The sequence below is a fragment of the Nelumbo nucifera genome, chromosome 1 (genome assembly GCF_055504915.1).
Source record: "Nelumbo nucifera cultivar China Antique chromosome 1, China Antique-T2T, whole genome shotgun sequence".
In the NCBI taxonomy this organism is placed as follows: Eukaryota; Viridiplantae; Streptophyta; class Magnoliopsida; order Proteales; family Nelumbonaceae; genus Nelumbo; species Nelumbo nucifera.
Window position 1 is genome coordinate 96,203,125 of NC_142649.1, and position 19,938 is coordinate 96,223,062.

At 39.4% G+C, this 19,938-nt stretch overlaps 1 protein-coding gene across 4 annotated transcripts in view; it reads left to right on the forward strand.

Moving 5' to 3' along the window:
- LOC104605588 (CDPK-related protein kinase) overlaps positions 1 to 19,938 on the forward strand; it is a 33,337-nt gene that overhangs the window by 1,328 nt on the left and 12,071 nt on the right. For 3 of the 4 annotated variants that reach the window (XR_016077198.1, XM_010270413.3, XM_088889378.1), the window contains exons 2-4: positions 4,149 to 4,279; positions 7,742 to 7,783; positions 7,928 to 8,036. Coding sequence is in view for 3 of the 4 variants with exons in the window: in XM_010270413.3 (XP_010268715.1) it covers positions 4,149 to 4,279; positions 7,742 to 7,783; positions 7,928 to 8,036 (282 nt within the window). In the remaining variant the exon portion in view is untranslated. Of the gene's footprint in view, positions 1 to 3,163; positions 3,477 to 4,148; positions 4,280 to 7,741; positions 7,784 to 7,927; positions 8,037 to 19,938 lie in introns of those variants that run through there. The other variant, XM_088889385.1, reaches the window with a different exon arrangement.

Sequence of the window (19,938 nt, forward strand, 5' to 3'; positions counted from 1 at the left end):
TCAGCAGAGGCTCGCTGAGTGTTAGCATAAGAAGTAATTGATGGATGTGTTCGTTGACTTTGTTTAAAGTTTAAACTGGCAGAGCTGACTCATTTTGTGCAGGACCTAATCATAGTTGTCAAGTCAGAGACCAGATCTGCTCCTCACACCTGGTGCCTTACAGGCGCCTCACACGCACATCCTATCATGCATTGGGAACATCTCCCGTACTTATTAGTGATTATTCATGGGATATGTTCCCAATGCACGGTGGATGTGCCTGTGAGGCGCCCATTTGTGAGGAGCAGATCCCATCACGTCAAGGCATTGCCTAGGTGAGTAGGTGCCCTTGGCTGGGCACCATGCCTAAACACCTTGACTTATAGCAACTAGAAGCCTGCCTAGGCAACAAAAAAGACAAGGTGGGAACCTTTTATTTAATATCATTTATATTATTGTATCTTATTAATATGTGTGTTAATACATTTTATTATATGCTATATATATCATTTATACTTTGTTTTGATGTTTTACTATTGAAATTTAAAATATCAAAGGGTTTTGAGGAGAGAAAAAGAAAGAAAGAAAGAAAGAAAGAAAGAAGGAAAGAAGGAAAGAAAAAAAGAAAGAAGGAAAGAAAGAATAGAAGTATAGAGAGGTTCTTTTTTTCTATTCTCTCTCTCTCTCTCTCTTCAATTAAATAAAACAGAAATTCCATCCTTTTTTTATTTTACTTTCCATCTTGAATGTTTATCATATAAAGTTAATAACCTTCTTTAGCTGCTAATTGATGTGAAATTGCTCTATTAAATACATTATAGTAGTATTATTTTTGAAAACAATGAAATTAATATATGTAAAAGATTTTTTATCTTTTAGTTGTGATGATTTGCCACATTTTTAGAGGAAATTAATGTTCTTAATAAAGAGAATATCTATTTTTTTAATTACTATACATGCTGAATGGTATGCAAAACTAGTGAACTAGCCAAAAGTTAGTTCTTTATATTATAAAATTCTTGTTGCCCTGCCACCTCAGTGTCGCCTAGAATCACCCAGTGATTTAAAAGGCGCGCTTAGGCGCACAGGAGAGGCGCATTTTAGGGTAGGTGCCTCACCCAGGTCCTAGGTGCAGCACTTCAAAATGCGCCTTGCACCTTGGCTCAGGCGTGCGCCTTTTTAAAATTGTACGCTTTTTTGCTTTTTTTTAACCTAGCGGCTGGGCCGGGGGCGAAGCCATGGAGCAGTTGCTCAGGTCAGTGATTTAAAAGCCATGCCCAAGTGCATAGGCAAGGCACATTAGCTACCTGAAGCAATGCAATTGGGAGAGAAATAAACAACTTGAAACTTTTATATGCTTGAATATGTTTTATATGCGATGTTTATGTATTATAATTTTTTTTGAAGATAAAAACATATGTACTATAATTTTCTATGCATTATAATTTGAGTCAATAGGCTTTTTAAAACATTTAGATTCTTTTAAAATTCAGGTTTAAAGTTTTCTGAATTAATATTATTTTTAATTTTAGTTTGGCTTATTTTGAATATTTTAAAAATTTTGCGCCTTCCTTGTGTCTTGTGCCTCAGTTGCAAACTTGCAAAATGTCCCATGTGCTTTTCTTGCGCCATGCACTTTTAGAACACTGGCTCAGGTTATGTATGGCTGCTCAAGGCCTGAATCAAAATGGAACCTGAGTTTCATTGGGCATGTAATTTAACCCATTTTAACCTTGTTAACAATGCTATATATCAGTTGGCTTTGTTGATACTGCCATACTGGTCTGAGTTGCCTTCCTGTTTCTTTTGATCAATAACATCAAACTTTGTTAGTGTAAAGGAGTTATCCCTTTTCTGAAAGGGAGTGGAAATATAGTGCAACCAACAAAGATAGAAAGATTCAACATTACTGGGATTACTGTCCTGCAGCATATTGAGAATAACTTTGAAGATCAAGTACACTGGGGTGTCTTAGCATGTAGTAGGACTGTAGGAGATGTTCAACCAAAAAGTGAAGATGCCAGTTTAACTGCAGTGTGACATGGTTTGACTCAAACTGAACCTGCTGACTCAACCTAATTTAGACATTTCTCTTTTCATGCATTTGATTTGTTAAACACAATAAACTAGCATAGGATCAGTAAAATATATAGAAGTCTATATAACTGTATAACATTAGAGACTGGCTCAGATGAAGGGGTCTTGCACTGAGTGGAGGAGGTTGCGTTTGAATCTTGGTTTAGGTTGCTATGATAGCCATCTTAGGCCCAGTTTGGTAGTGCTTTTTGGTCTAGACAGGCTTCTGAAAATGCCACATTTTGAAATGGGCTTTTTGAAAAAACACCTTTTTAGTGTTTTTCTGGTCACCAGACTCACCACAGTGTTTTAAAAGCGCTAAGCGCAGAAAAGGTGCAGGGGCCAATTTGCGCCCAAGGCGCAGGGCAAGGTGCATGAAGCACGGTAAAATAAAAAATGTCAGAAAATTAAAAAAAAGCCAAAAAGGCAAAAAAAATAAAAAATAAACATAATATTAATAAAAATATAAACTAAAATTTAAAATAAATTTTTTAAAAAACATATTATCTAAAATTAAAATACATAAACATAACATGTAAAGCGTATTCAAATGAAAATTTAAAAATAAAATCAAACATATAAAACATTTTCAAGCATGTAAAACCCACAATATCTTTTTTTCCTCAATTGCATTACTTAAAGTAGCTAATGTGATGTAAAACATATTACATTCCTGATTCTACGAGCCCCCTTTGTGCCACGCCCCTCGAGCCAAGCCCAAACAAGTTCATGTTAGGGTCTTAAATTCTTAATTTTCACAAAAAAATAATGATTTTATAATTTTAATTGCCTTTTAAGAAGATATTTTATTAGGATGAATGAATGAACAACATTAGCAAATAGGGGCTTCAAAAAAAGCAAAAAAACATAAAATTTTCAAAAGGCGCACACCTAGGCTAAGGTGCATTAGGCATGCGCCTTTTGAAAGTGCTACGCCTAGGACTTGGGCAAGGCACCTACCCTAAAATGCGCTTTGCCTGTGCGCCTTTTAAATCACTGGGTCACCAGAATCTTTGTTCAAAATAACTTCTTGCATACTTGAAAACCCTTTTTTGGGTAATTGCGAACTTGAAAATCTAGATGGAGTTATTTTCCCTTCCTTTACAAATGAGCTTTTTTTATGAAAAAAAATGTTTTGGACTTTTTCACCAAACAATTTTTTGACTTTCTTTTGGCTTCCCCAGTGTGAAAAGCACAAAAAAGTCCATTCGAGAAGCGCCCCCAAATGGGGCCTTAGCTCAAACAGAAATTTACAACAAATGGATTCAGTTATTATAACCCGCTTAAATTTTTTATCAGGGTGAATTGGGGATGTGCTTGGCTTCTTCTCTCTCAATCCTACCTGGACCAAGGTGCACCCTGTTATTTGAAAAGCCACCAATGTCACATTTAAGGAGGAAGAGGGGCATTGACTTGCAATTGTATGATTCACTTCTTTTTGTCTTTAAGTCTTGTACATCCTCTCATGTACACCCCTCCTCTTTTTTCTTTTTGTGATTAATATAAAGTTGTCTTTCTTAAAAAAAACTGTATGATTCCCTTCTATCAAGCTTCCGAAAGACTACAATTTGAAGCAATAAGACCTTGTAAGCAGGCTGGGACTTAGGTTCTTACAGAATCTTGAGTTTTAGTCATGTGGTTTTTGTTGAACTGGATCATTCTCTTATGTCCAAATGTTTCAGGTACTGTGATGCAATGTAATACTGAAGTTTAATAGATACAGAAAATTCCTGTGTTGCTATAATACTCAGGCCCTGAATTGGTTTTTAGTCCAAAAGACTGATCCTTGGAGTGTGAACTATAGCCTGTTTTTGCATTTGAAAAATTGATATCTGGTATAATCCTTTCTTTAGGCATGGAAAAGTATATTTCTTTCTTTGCAATTAAACGATAGATTCTTTTTTTTTTCCAAAAAAAATGTAGTAGTCCATTGTGCTTCACATCATATTCATTTGATTAGATGAGAAACTGGTGTTTGATCTCCAACTTGCACAGACTCTTGCAAGTTCTATTGAATTCCTTAAGATTTTTACCTTCTATTTTTCAATGGATGACAACTAATTTTTACAAGGCTGTTCATTCCTTGTTGACAGATGACTACAGCTATTGCCATTGAGGATGTTAGAAGGGAGGTGAAAATTTTGAGAGCTTTGACAGGACATAACAATCTAGTGCAGTTCTATGATGCATATGAAGATCATGATAATGTCTATATAGTAATGGAGTAAGCTTGGAACACATTACATTTTCTGAAATTACATTTCATGACTATGAGTTTGATGATATTTCTTTTTTTTTGATTGCTTCTTGATGGGGTTAATGTTTTAAAAAATGTCTGAGATTTAAAATGCAGAGCACATTGCTCACGGTTCACACCTTGAGATGTCATTAGTATGTGTTTGTTTTGCATGGTGCTTGTGTTGTATCTAGTGTTGCATGGACGTGGACATGAGAATTGGAAATAAACATTAGAAAAATGCAAATACTAGAGTGCCATCTTGGACAATCTAAATCAATGTTTTCAACCTGTCGTTTGACCCGGATGGTTGAACCATCCAAACCATCACTTATCACTTGTCAAAAACTGTTGACTTGGTCAGCGACCAACCAACTTAGGCAGTTGAACCATTGACCCATTTGACCTAGTCACGAGTTATACACTAAAATGTATTGAAACCTCCAGAATCCAGAGGCAATAACATTGCACTCGGTTATCAGATAGGGGTGATCTTTTTCTTTGATTTTGGGTGGCTTTTCGAGATCTATGTGCTCCCAAGGCGATCGAAAACCCCTTATTTGCTATGTATCTGAGCCTGATACATATTTTGGAGAGTTAGACATGATTTGATTCATGAACACGTGTTAGGGGTGCTCACGGTTAACTGAACTGTGGGGTATTTTTTTGAAACTGAACTGGTACTACTGGCTTTTGAAAATCCCTGAATTGAAACCAAACCAAATCACACGGTTAACTAACCATGGGGTATTTTTTGAAACTGAACCACTACTACTGGCTTTTGAAAATCCCCGAATTGAAACCAAACCAAATCAACCAGTTACCCAGTTGACTAGTTTTGGTTTTTGATTGGTTTGGTTTTTCGGTTTTTATATTGATAATATATATTATAAATAAATATATAGATGTACATATATATTATAAAATATAAATATAAAATATTTATATATAATGCATATATATTTATATATAATATTCTGGATAATATATGATTTATATAATATAAATATATATACCGGTTGGTTGGGTTAACTCTTGGGTTTTTAGGTTAACTGAAAACTGAACCAGTCCTTCGGTTTTTTCAAAAATACTGAACCAAACCAAACTGATCGGTTTGGTTAACTGGATTTTTCGGTTTTTTATGAGCACTCCTACTTGCAAGCCCCCTAAAAGGTTCCCATGCTTTAACCTAGGCCCTAGCACTTAATATAGGGGGCTTAATCTAGGCTGGGCTGGTCCTAGGTGTCCATGCACCAAGTAACAAGTACACTATATATCATATTATATGCATATATAAAATTACAAACAAAATTCTGGGCCAGGCTAGGAATGATCACTCTAATTTCAAGCCATTTTGAGGTATTATTTAACATTTAGAACTTCTTAGCAGTTATTAAATGTTTTTGTAAGAATTCAATCTCTAAAGCTCTTTATATTCTCAGCATCTTTAATGTGATAATTTATTCATTTATATGCTTTTCTCAGATAAAATTATATGGCTTATATGCATATTTCTATAATTTTGTTATGTTAATCTGCTGCTTTTCTTAAAATTGTTAAATCATGAGTATTATGCCTTACACATCTAAAAGTTCTGGTGCCTTGCCTTACATCTCTGTGATTTTAAAGATTGGTTGGAGTTAATTTGAAAAAGTTAAAGAAGATATTAGGGGGGGAGATGACACCAAAAAGAAAAACAATGACAAAATGGCTGCTACTTTAGTTATTTTAATGTCTGTTGTTATACATCAATGTCCAATGTAGGTGATACATAATGAAGTTGGACTGGGCAGCAGTAAGATCGAAATTGGGCGGAGACTTGGGATCAAATCCCTCTTGCACCTGGGTTCGGGGGGTTATGGGTTAGGGGATGGGTGTTATGGGCCCACGAATAGGATCTCGTCACAGGTTAGTTAACGGGGAAAACCTCTTGTTTTCCCTTATTTCTCCCTTTCCTCGAGGTACCTATCTTTGGCGCCTTAATGGTGATTTGTTAAAGAGATCACCAACTCTCCTCTGCTCTTTTCTTGACTGAAAATTTCGATGATTTCATTGAATAACATCTGCTCCTTTAAATAGGAGATTACAAGAAGATAAGAGTCATTTAGGAAGACATTCTAACAACATTTATCTCTAAATGATAATGCTATTGCCTAATTAATAGGAACACTGAATTTAGCCTAGAGATAAGATAGGAACATTAAATCTAGCTAAGAGATAAGATAGGAACACTGAATTTGGCTAAGAGATAAGATAGGAACACTGAGTTAATTGCCCATTATTGCTGCTGTCCATTATTGCTGTTGTTTGTGGCTGTAAAAGCATCCACAACATTACTCCCCTCCTGGACTAAGAGCTTGTCCTCAAGCTCGAATTCAGGATAGGTGTCTTGAAACACAGTCAAAGGAATCCAGGATAGGTGGAATGATTTTGCCCTCCTGGATCGGGTTCCAATGAAGAGGATTCATCCTCATCTTCCTCTTGTTCCACCCGGAGGCAGAAAAGTCTCTTGCACTTGTGCCCTACTAAGTAAAGTTCATCACAATTAAAACACTGTCCCCTCGCCCTGCATTCCGCCATCTCAGCCCTGGACAAGCGCTTAATAGGGGGTGCAACAACGTTGCTTCCCACACTGGATGCTGATCTAGAATTGTTGCTCGTCTGTGGTTTCTGTTCTTGGCTAGCTGCTGAAGATGGAGCCATTCTGAGTGGTTTCGGGGCTGCCCATGTTGTTTGAGGCCGCCCTATATTGATACTTCCACGGTTGAGTTGCAATTTGCATTCAAAAGCGCGAGCCAAATTCATATCAGTAACCAGATTGGGGGGATTTTGCATCTCCACATCCACCCTCAAAGTTTCCGCTAACCCCGTGGTGAACATGTCAACTTGTTGGTCTGGTCGTACCGAAGATGCTCTTGTAAGGAGGGTCTGAAACTGGCGCTGATACTTAGCCATAGTTCCAGTCTGTTTGAGGTTGGCTGGACCTGCATTCTTTTTAAACTTATTTCCATTCTAGGATTTGTTGGTACCCTCAGTGTTGTGTTAGATTTAGTATATGGTAACAACATATATGGTGCCAGCACATGGTATTTTCTTTATATTGTGCTTGTCTTACAAGTGCATACCATTGCCAACAACTAGAATATGTGCATGTTTAAAGCTACAATTACATACTTCTGCATTCCAGTTTTATGAACAGCTATTCTTGTCACTCTTTGGTCTGAAATGGGAATGGTAAAATTTGTTCTATTGGAGTTACATGGACACTGGCCTGTTTGTTTCTTTGTAATTAATGTTTATTTCTGTATCAGTCATGGAGATAATCCATTTTCTTCTTTTTTGTCTGGATTTAGAAACATCATCTGGAGCTGATTATTGCATGTTTTTATAAAAGTTTTGAGTTTTGATACTTTATTTGATAAATTGTTTATGTATTTATGTATTTTTCAGGTTATGTGAAGGAGGAGAGCTTTTAGATAGAATACTTTCTAGGTATTTCTTTTTTCAGTAGCTAAACTGAAATCATAATACTATTTGTCACGCTTTAGCGCATTAATTTAGAGAATTGGCTCCACAAAGTTGCTGGGTGTTTTAGCTTATGATGAATTAATCTTTTTCTTTTCCTTTTTCTTTTAGGGGTGGAAAGTACTCAGAAGATGATGCAAAAGCTGTCATGGTGCAGATATTAAATGTTGTTGCATTTTGTCATCTCCAGGGTGTTGTACACCGTGACCTTAAACCAGAGGTATTTCATATTCCATGATTACTTTCATAATTAGTACTGGTTTCCTCTTGGGTAGGCCACATTTTCTGAGAATTACATAGTTGGTCAGTGGCTTATAGTTCAATGGTTGCTTTCTAGGAGATCTCCTGGACACAAGAATGACCTTAATATTTAATAGATCTCGGAATCAGATTTTTAGGTTTCCTCCTTTTTATGTTTCTAATGCTTTTTCTCTCATTCTTTCTGATATGGTTCAGCAGAGGAATTTTAACTGGCATGATGGTCACCCTTTATATTTGTTGTGTCATTTTTTTGATAAGTAAAGAAGAAATTTTATTAAAGAGAATCAAGCATGAATTACAGTAAGCTTCCCTCAAAGAGGCACGAGATGCAGCCTCAAAATTACAGTTTAGCCCAGAAAAGTCTATCCCTAACCTTGTTTAGCTAGACAATCAGCTAGCTCATTTGCCGATCTTCTTTCCCATTGTATCCTCATTGTCATTGTTAGAAGTGATCCATTTAAACCTCTTCACCTTGTTAGTGTTGACTGTATAGGGGGTATTTTAGTCTTTATATTTATGTTTAAATCTGATGTGTAATGTTTATGTCAAGTGATGTGTCCCATACTTAAGTAGGGACGTACTAGTCTTTTGTTATTATGGATAGAAACATATAAATTTAATCTGGCTGACTAGAGAATTATGTTCTCTAGTTTGAACCAGAATTTTCTTCTTCTCTCTTCTCTTCTTCTTCTACTTCTTCTAGTCTCTCTAATACTTCTTGAACTCTATTTCTAACAGAATTCTAGTGCAGATCAGGTTTATAATATGGTATCAGAGCTACTGTGAAAAAATCGAATCTGCCCAGAATTCTGTTTTTCTCGCATTTAGCTAGTTTTTCTTTTTTTTTTTTTTTAATTTTTTCATCATCATCTGTTGAAGATAGGGAAAGGGGCTGAAAAGGAGTGATCGCCCTTTCCCTTTGGAGGTTTCTATGCCTCCGGTCAGTAGGTTTGTGGGTGTTTTCAGTGATTTTTAGGAAGCCCCCCCTAATCGATGGTGAGAAAAGGGCTGTTTCGGGTGATGCAATGGACTGTTGAGTGCAGGTTGATTTTTTGGTGATTAGATAGGTGGGTTTTGTGGAGTTTTCAGTGTGGATCGAATGGTTGATGAGTTGCAAGCAGTGTGGTGAGAATTCAGGTAGTCGTGTGTAGTAGGGTTGTGGTGTGGAGAGTGAAGAATTCAGTGACGAGTGGTGCCGAGTGCAGTGTGTAGTGTGGTGAGAAGTGAATTAAGAATTTTTTTTTTTTTTCAGATATGAGAGATAATAGTGAAAACAAAACTAGTGTGATGGTTCCCTCTGATTACCTGAATGTTTAGATGACTTCTATCAAATTGAATGGGGAGAACTATGTGCCTTGGGCGAAATTTGTAGAGGTCTTTCTTAAAGCTAAGAAGAAAGTGAAGCATATAAGGGCAGAAAAACCCTCTAATGAGTATGGTGATTAGGAACAAGAGGATGCATAGATTATGACCTGGTTATGGAATAGTATAGAACCCAAGATCAATGTGAATTTCATGTTCATTGATACAGTCAAGGAGGTTTGGGACCACGCCAAGAAGCTGTATTTGGGACAAGACAACACAACTAGAGTGTATCAACTTTATTAGGAGTACTATGCTAGCATGAAGAACTTTTGCAATGAGTTGAATGTGTACCAAATTTTTGGTAGGATTGATGTTAAAATTCAGCAACAACAGAGAGAACAAGATGTGACCAAATTTTTGGTAGGACTGAAACCTGAATATGAACCAGTGAGAGCACAAATTCTAGGAGGTTCAGCTCTTTCGTCTTTAGAAGAGGTGTTTGCTCGTATTCGAAGGATCTCTATTGGGCCTATAGAGAATTCTAATATCTCAAACAAGTCGGCCTTTGTAATGTCAAGAGGGGGAGGCCGTAGTGGTAGCAGTGGTGGTGTATGGTCGTAGTGGTGGTGGTGGACCTATGTATAGTCGTGGTCGTGAACGTATTGGAGGTTGAGATTCAGGGGGAGTTCATGGTAGAGGACGTAGTTTTGGTCCAAGAAAGTGTACACATTGTGGTATGGAAGGACATACCATCAATTATTGTTATGATTTGCATGGCCCACCTTCAACTTGGGCAAATCATGCAGTGGCCAGTGATAGTAGTCCCAGACAGGAGGGTCATCAAGCTGATAAGATGCCTTCTATATCTACAGATGTTCTCGGGAAGGAGATGATGAGTGTTCTACGTGATGAGTCTGAGAGGTTTGTTCAGGCTACATCTCAGTAGAATACCACTCTTGCACACTCAGGTATGGTTTGTTTGGCATCCAAAGCCAACCCTTGGATTATTGACTTTAGAGCTTCCGATCACATGACTGGAACTCCAAGTGTGTTTTCCTCCCTTTCTCAGTGCCCCACATCACATTTTGTTACCCTTGCTAATGGTTCCACATCTTCCATTTGTGGTGTTAGTAATGTAAAGATAGACCCTTTATCTTTATCCTCAGTTTTGTATGTTCCCAAATTTCCTTTTAATCTTATGTCTGTTAGTAAGTTGACCAAGTCCCTTAATTGCTCTATTACTTTTTACCCTTCTTGTGTTATTAAGGATCTCAAGATGGGGATGAAGATTAGTAGAGGGCATGAAGTTGGTGGACGGTATTATCTTGATGGTGGTGGTAGTGCATTGACAACTCTTCAAACATCCCTTTTTCCTCTTCAGTGGCACTATAGATTTGGTCATCCATCACTTAAAGTATTGAAGTTTCTTGTTCCGTCGTTGAGTCACCTTTCTGTTTTGGATAGTGAGTCATGTCGGTTAGGGAAACATTAGCATGTTCCCTTTAGTCCTGGGGTTGATAATTGTATGCCAAGTCCTTTTTCTTTAGTTCATTTAGATGTTTAGGGTCCAAATAAAATAATGTCATACAATGGTTATAAATACTTTGTTATTTTTGTTGATGATTGATTATTCAAGGATGACGTGGCTTTACCTAATGAAAGAAAGGAGTGAATTGTTTTCCATTTTCCAAAAATTTTATGCTGAAATTCACAACCAATTTGGTGTACACATTAAGATTCTTCGTTCTGATAATGGTCGTGAATACTTTTATACACTGTTTCAGGAGTATTTGGAACAACATGGCATTATCCATCAGACTTCATGTACTTACACCCCACAACAAAATGGGGTAGTTGAGAGAGAACCGTCACTTTTTGGAAATTGCTCGATCCCTTATGCACCATATGATACCCAAACATTTTTTGAGTGATGTTGTGCTTACATCTTGCTTCCTGATTAACTGGATATGGATGCCCACACCCATCCTTGAAGGTCATTCTCCCTTCACCACTTTGTTTCCTACCTTGTCTCCGTTTCCCCTTACTCCTCGGGTTTTCGGGTGTGTTTGTTTTGTTCACAACCTTGGACCGGGAATGGACAAGTTAGATGCACGATCCACTAAGTGTATCTTCCTTGGCTATTCCCGGACCCAGAAATGGTACAAGTGTTATAACCCTAGTTCTCGATGTTCCTTTGTGTGTGTTGATGTTACTTTCTTTGAGTCCACTCCCTTTTTTCTCGGGGTCAGGTGATGTTTCTTCTTCTTCACCACCTCCTCCTCTTCCAGTCCTAGTCGAGGACCCCATTCCACTTGTTCTGGTTGTGACCAAGTCTTTGCCTCCTGTGCAACTTCCTGTTGAACGACCACCCATTCGTCAAGTGTATACACATTAACAACATGTATCAGCTCCTCCTCCAGCTTCATCACTGTTGACAGATCTGGCAATTGTTCCCACACCAGCTACAACCCCAGTTTCTGGCCTTGATCTTTCGATTGCCCTACAGAAAGGTAAATGCAGTTGCACACATCATCCCAATTTTAATTATGTTTTTGTTACTCATCTTTCTACTTCCCATCGCTAGTTTATTTCCTTATTGTCTTCTATTACTATTTCTACGGATGTTCAATAAGCCCTTGCCTTTCTAGGGTGGCGCCATGCGATGGAAGAACTCTCCGCCTTAACTCGTAATCATATGTGGGATCTCATCACGCTTCCTCTTTGTAAGTAGGCTGTCGGTTGTAAGTGGGTTTACACTGTTAAGCATTTACCTGATGGTAGTGTAGAGTAGTTAAAAGCTAGATTGGTTGCCAAAGGGTATTCCGAAACATATGGTATTGAATACACTGAGTCCTCTCCCGTTGCTAAAATTGGTTCAGTTTGTGTTGTGATATCTCTATCTGCTATGTATGATTGGCCTCTCTTTCAGCTTAATATCAAGAATGCTTTCTTACATGGTGATCTACTTGAGGAAGTCTATATGGAGCAACCACTGGGGTTTGTTGCTCAAGGGGAGGATGGTAAGGTGTGCAGACTAAAGAATGCCATTTATGGACTTAAACAATCCCCTTGTGCATGGTTTGGTAAATTCAGTGAAGTAGTAAAGAAGTTTGGTATGAAATAGTGTTAGGTTGACCACTCAGTTTTTAGTCATGATTCGCATGCTGGAAAGATCTTATTGGTGGTATATGTACATGATATTGTCATTACCAGCAGTGATAGATTGGGAATTGATAGGTTGAAGACCTTTCTGCAGGAACACTTTTAGACAAATGACCTTGGTAAATTAAAATACTTCTTGGGGATGGAAGTAGCAAGGTCTAAGCATGGCGTTAATTTGTGTCAGAGGAAATATGTTCTTGATTTGTTGGAAGAAACAGTATAATTAGATGCCAAACTAGCTGAAACATCTATGGAATCAAATACCAAGCTGATATATGGGTGAAGAGTTTGAAGATCTTGGAAGGTACAAGCGGTTGGTGGGTAAACTAAACTACCTAACCATTACCCGACTAGATATTTCATTTGTAGTTAGTGTGGTGAGTCAGTTTATGCAGAAACCTCGGGTTCCACATTGGGATGTAGTTCCAAGGATTGTAAGGTATTTGAAGGGAGCCTCTGGTCGTGGCTTGATATATAAGAGTGGAGGAAATCTCGAAATAGAGGGGTACACTGGTGCTGATTAGGCTGGTTCTGTATCTGATAGAAGATCTACTACAGGTTATTGTACTTTCCTTGGGGGTAATCTAATGACATGGAAAAGTAAGAAACAAACAATTGTGAGTCATGTCACTATTAGACAGTGTATGCCCTTAGCTCCAATAAGATTGATGTACATTATGGCATTTATTATAAATGAATAAAGTACATATTTGAATCATGTTATTGTGGTATGTTTCTATGTAATACCCTTAAACTGGACACTTATGAGACTCGTGTTAGTTTAGAATATTCACAGCCGTTGGATAAGTCTAGGGAGATTTATCTTGCTAGGGCTGACATTGATGTGCCGCCAAGTGTTGGGGTGGTCTGTCTCAGTCGCCAGGGTGAGACCCGAGGTACATGTAGTGTAGGTTTACTTGAAACCCTGAATTGAACTAGATTTCCAGTATTGCCCTGGACCTTGGTGATTAGTGGGCAAAACTGGAAAGTTACACCTGACCCCTAGACTCGATTATGATATTGCACTAGGTGTCGGATTGAGCTGTCTTTGATATGCCAATTAGTGAGATCCTTAGCGGGGGTCAAAATCTGGGTATGTTGGGACAATCCGAGAATTCATCTGAGTGGGTGATCATAGTGACAAGATCAGCCCCTTTGTCAGACAAAGGTAATGATTGGGGATGCACTCTCTGATGGAAACCAAGACTGTCGGCAGCCGATTTCAATCGTTGAAATTTGTTTTGCAAAATATATTTATATACGGATATATATATATTACGGTTTCAAAATGTTTGCAAAAGGTTTCAATTCCCGGGATCCATGTGAGTAGAGAGTGCAACACTGTTCCTTGCAGCCGAGGAGATGTCCTCTCTTGTCGGGCAATGTTTGATCATTATGGGCTGAGGGGTTAAGTGTAAGACCATTGAGGGTAATACCTGATGGGCTAATCTTGCATCTGCTCACAGTCCCTGGGTTTTTATATGGTGGCTTGGCCCAGGGACCACTTAGTGTAAGTGTTGGGCCCATTAGGAGTCCATGTGATGGGCTTCAAGGGGTTCACTGTCTTTTCAGTGAATTCGGCCAGGCCTTGTAACAGAGGCTCGGCTGAACCCATGTGGCTGATGTGTAGATCAATGTTTGGGTCCCACGCCATACAAAGAAGCCCAACTGGGTAGCAGTTTGGAAGGTTAATGAGCATATGGACTTATTGGGCCTAAAGCCCATTTCGAACTGGTTTAGTTGGACTAATTAAAAGAGGGGCGGATCTGGGATTGGATCAGCAGATAGGATAGGGTCTTACCCTATCCACTCAGAGAGTATAGATTTGAATACTGATTTGGATCTAAAAACCTCTTAATAATATTAGGAGAGAGTTGATCTAATCTGCAGATAAGATAAGGACTTATCTTTATCTCTTAAAGAGAACTCCTTATCCAAATACAGATTTGGATTAGGAAACTCCTAATGAGATTAGGAGCTCTCTTTAAGCCTATAAAAGGAGGAGGGGGCGAACCATTCAGTTCATCCCAAGCATCCTAAATTCTAGAGAACAGATCTCAGTTTACATAAAGAGAAGACAGCACCAGTGTGACTGCACCATCTTCTCCTTGCGTTCTCCTCCAGTCGCCGCCATAGCCAGTTTGACCTCCATTGTTGTAGGAGCGATCAAGAAGCGTTCTTGGTATCAGTTTTTGGTGAAAAACTGTTTGGGAGTCGTGCTCACCTACCCTCCAGCGAATTCTTGGTGAAGGATTTGGTTTTTTGGAAGAACACTATTGATTCTGCTCCACCTTACACCGTGTCATCTTCAGTGGGTGCGGTCTTTGGATCCTTCCTTGGGCGTGAACACCTCCATTGGAAGATATTATTTCTTCGTATCAGGAATATCCCTCTCCTACTGTTTTGGTTTAGATCTGGTTTGGTTCTTGGTTCAAGATTGATCCTTGAAAAATGCAGTTTTTCTAAAATAGGGAATGTGATTCCCACATGGGAGAGAGAAATTTTTTGAAATTTCGCCCTACCTTCCTGCAGGGTTTGGCCATCCATATGATGGATCTCTCATCCCTTCAGTCACGTACCACTTGTGAATTAGTGTGGCTGAGAAATCTTCTACAGGAGATGGGATATTCGACTGACACTCCAATGAAGCTTTATTGTGACAACCGAGTTGCAGTCTACGTCTCTTCTAATCCAGTGTTTCTGTTATGTGCCTTAGGAGAACTCACCCCTAAAAGCTAGCTGTTAGAGGGAGGGAACCCAAACACATATACACCCACAACGACATCCCATACTACTGATGTGGGACTAATGAATTGTAACATTCCACCACCATGCTCCGCAGTCCCGACGCTCACACAGGCTGGCTTTGCACTAGTCCCCCTAGTTCCAGCTGAACACTGCAATACTGATGTCACCACCTATGCCGCACGATTGCAGCTGGGAGTCGTAGTGTAGGCTCTGATACCATCTGTTATGTGCCTTAGGAGAACTCACCCCTAAAAGCTAGCTGTTAGAGGGAGGGAACCCAGGCACATATACACCCCACAATGGCATCCCATACTACCGATGTGGGACTAATGAATTGTAACATTCCACCACGCTCCGCAGTCCCGATGCTCACATAGGTTGGCTTTGCACTAGTCCCCCTAGTCCCGATGCGGCGTAGGTGGTGACGTCAATATTGTAGTGTTCGGTCGGGACTAGGGGGACTAGTGCAAAGCCAGCCTGCATGAGAGTCGGGACTACAGAGCGTGGTGGAATGTTACAATTCATTAGTCCCACATCGGTAGTATGGGATGTCGTTGTGGGGTGTATATGTGTCTAGGTTCCCTCCCTCTAACAGCTAGCTTTTAGGGGTGAGTTCTCCTACGGCACATTACAGTTTCATGAGAGAACAAAGCATATAGAAGTTGACTCACTTTGTGAGAGAGAAGGTGCTTAGTGGAGTGATAGATACTGCATATGTTAACACAGGGTATCAATGGGCAGACCTGTTCACCAAAGGGTTGAGTCGGGGGAGAGTGGACTACATATGTAACAAGCTGGGACTATACATATACTCACCGGCTTGAGGGGTTTGTTAGTGTCTACTGTATAGGGGTATTTTAGTCTTTATATTTATGTTTAAATCTGATGTGTAATGTTAAGTGATGTGTCCCATACTTAAGTAGGGACATAGTAGTCTTTTGTTATTATGGATAGAAACATATAAATTTAATCTAGCTGACTAGAGAGAATTATGTTTTTTTTTTTATGAATAATAATAAGTTTATTGATTTAGAAGCAAATTAGAGTGAGTTCATACATCATCCCAACGAGAGGCGCGAGCTGCAGCCCCTCCTTGAAACTTACTAGGAAAGAAAAACAAGAATCACAACTGGGCCCAAAATAATTCTTCCCTATTTACCCCTTGCTTAGCTAACACACCTGACAAGGTATTTGCTGATCTCCCCACCCACTGTACAGTGACCAACATATTCCTTGTCAACCAACTAAATTTCTTCATTTCATTCTTGTATCGCCACATAGCCTCTTCAGAATTTTTCAACCAACCCACCACCACTTTGGAATCCCCCTCGATTATTAGGTGTTGTACCCCCAGCTGGTTTGCAAATTGGACCCCTTGTACAGTAGCTAAAAGTTCTGCCCTGATGGAATTCCCAATTCCCAAAGGACCTGAGTAGAGCAACAAAATCTCTCCCTTCTCATTTCTCAAAGCACCCCCCACTTCGGATAATCTTGGATTACCCATGCTTCCATCAAAGTTCAACTTAATTGAGCCTTCGGGTGGAGGAGACCAGCTTGTAATTGATTTGTCCTTTAAAGATGAACACCTTGCTACTGCTGACCAATTTCTCCAAATGTCATTAAAGGAGAATTGATGAAAGATTTCCAAGGTTTTCAGCCAATGTATTGCCCTGTTTAACACACAGTCTTTCAAATCTTGGCTGTTTCTTTCCTTATCTTGAAAAATTCTGAGATTCCTTTCTTCCCAAAGAGTCCAAGTCAAGGCAGCACGAGCACATCTCCACATAATTCTCCCTATTTTTGTAGGCCAAGAAAAGGTAGAATGGTTGAAGAGCATGTGAACTTCTACTAGTAGACTCCAACTACCCCCAAACAACGAAAGTAGCCAAGCCCAAAGGTCTGCAGAAAAGGGACAAGATACTAATAGATGGTAACAATCCTCACCGTGAGCTCTACAGAGGATACACCAATTAGGAGAAATACAAAGAAAAGGTCTTCTCTTTTGTAGGTTGTCTAAAGTGTTTACTTTCCCATGGAAAACTTCCCAACAAAAAGACATAATTTTTGGGGGAACTGGCCTACACCAAATTTCTTTTGGTGGAAAGGGTTGGTGAGTAGAAAGTTGAGAGATGGACTTGAAAAAAGAAGGACAAGTGAAGGTTTCATTGGGTCTAGGAGTCCAAACCCTCTTATTTGGCTTGGAGGGATCCAAACAAACCTGATTAAGACAACCAAGCAAAAAAGAAAGAGACTCAATTTCAGCATCCCTAAGTCCTCTACGAAACCCAAAATCCCAAGTAGGATCTAAGGGTGTTCCCAAAGGTGAGACAAATTTTGAGACCACCTCTTTTTTGTACAAAGAAATAGAAAAAAGCGAAGGGAACAAATCCTTTAACGGTGAGTCTCCTACCCAAATATCCTCCCAAAAAAGGAGAGTTGCCAGAACAAACTTTATACCTGATAAAATTGAGGAATTGAGGAAGGGTGTTGTGAATAGCCTTCTAAGGTGCTGCTAGGTTAGCTTGCCTCGATACACCAGCATCCCATCCATTCTCTGACCTCCCATGAATGCTTCCCACCACCTCATGCCACAATCTCTCTCTTTCCAAAGGCCATCTCCACAACCATTTCCCTAACAAAGCTTGATTCTTTCTAGTTACCCTCCCAATTCCCAAACCCCCCTCTTCTTTACTTCTGCGCACAATTTCCCAATTAACCAAGTGATCCTTTTTCTCTTTTCTCGGCTCCCATAAGAAGTCTCTCATTAACTTCTCCAGCTTCCTAGCTTCTGTAACTGGTATCCTAAAGACAGACAAATAATAGGTAGGTAAGTTAGCCAAGTTTGCTCTTATTAGGGTAATTCTCCCTCCTAAAGAGATATAGTTCCTCTTCCATGAGACTAATCTCTTCTCAAACTTTTCTAACACTAGGGTCCAAAATCTACTCTCCCTAGGATTTGCCCCTAAAGGAAGCCCTAAATATGACATAGGCCAAGCAGAGGTGGAACACTCAAGACACTCCGCAATAGCCTCGACCTCCCCTACCTCCAAATTTATACCTGCTACGCAACTCTTTTCCAGATATTCTCAAATTAGAGACACTTTCAAATCCTTGTATTAGCCCCTTTAGGTTTGCTACCTTTTCACTAAGACCTCCTTCACAAAAAAATCATTAGGTCGTCTGCAAACTGAAGGTGGGTGACAGGGACTTGGTGTCTCCCTATTCTCCAACCCCTAATGGCATCTTCACTGTTAGCCTTAGTAATGATCCTACTAATCACATCAGCTACTAAGGTAAAAAGGAAGGGTGAAAGTGGGTCCCCTTCCCTGACACCCCTGCAAGCTGGAAAAAAGTCCCTCACCGTACCATTTACCAGAATAGAGTAGTGACAAGTACTGATACACCCAAAGATCCAACTACACCACTTGTCCCCAAATCCACCATTTCGCATAACCTCTAATAGAAACTCCCAGTCCACCAAATCATAGGCCTTTTCAAGATCCAATTTACAAATGAATCCTTTCCTACTAGACCTTTTCATTTCCTCCACACACTCATTCGCAATTAAGATCTGATCTGTTATTTGTCGCCCTTGAATGAAAGCCCCCTAAGTTTCACTAATGATGGTAGGGAGGACTGTTTTGATCCTCAATGAGAGCACTTTAGCCAGAATTTTATAGATGCTTGTCACCAGACTAATAGGCCTATAATCTTTTGGGTGGTTGGCATCATTCTTCTTAGGTATCAAGGCCAAAAAGGTGGCATTAATTCCAGGGCTTATAGTGATTGTCTGCAAATTCCTTAAAGACTTCAGCTAGTTCCTCTTTCAACACCTCCCAACAGTCTTGATAAAAACCCATTGTAAAGCCATTTGGACCCGAAGCCTTGGATCTATCCATTAGAAAGACAGCTTTCTTAATCTCTTCTTCCTCGAAATCCCTTTCCAGCCACCTAGCCACTCCATCAATTCTTGGCCAAACCACCCTTTCCATGACTGTTCTCTCACTCAAAGGCCTTCTATAAATCGCTATCTCTAGCTTGGTCACAAAATTCTTTCTTCGTCTCCCATTTGCCAAATCATGGAAGAATCTAGTGTTCCCATCGCCTTCCTTAATCCACTTGTGTCTAGATTTTTGTCTCCAACTGATTTCTTCCCTCAATAACACTTCTTCCAACTCCCTTTTTAATTGTCTCCTTAACACTCTGTCCTCCTCGGTCAGCCCATTGTGAGATTCCTTTACATCCAAATTCTCTATTCGAGAGATTAGGCCCAATTTTTGCTCCTCAATTCTACCAAACTGATCTCTATTCCACTCTTTTATTTTGGCTCTCAACCTTTTTAATTTCTTATGGAACTTGATCCCCTTCCATCTTACCCCCCTCTCCTCCTCACCCCACCACTCTTTCACTTTTTTCACAAAATCTGGATGGGTAAGCCACATATTTTCGAATCTAAAAGGTTTGGGTCCTATAGGAAAAGACTCAGTTCCTATTTGGATAGGACAGTGATCAGAGGTGACCCTGGGTAACGCCCTAGCAACCAAGTTTTCCAAACTATTCTCCCAGGCAAGGTTAAATAAGAATCTATCCAACTTCGAGCACAAAGGGGTTTCCTGAAGGTTGGACCAAGTGTAACTGGCTGGCAG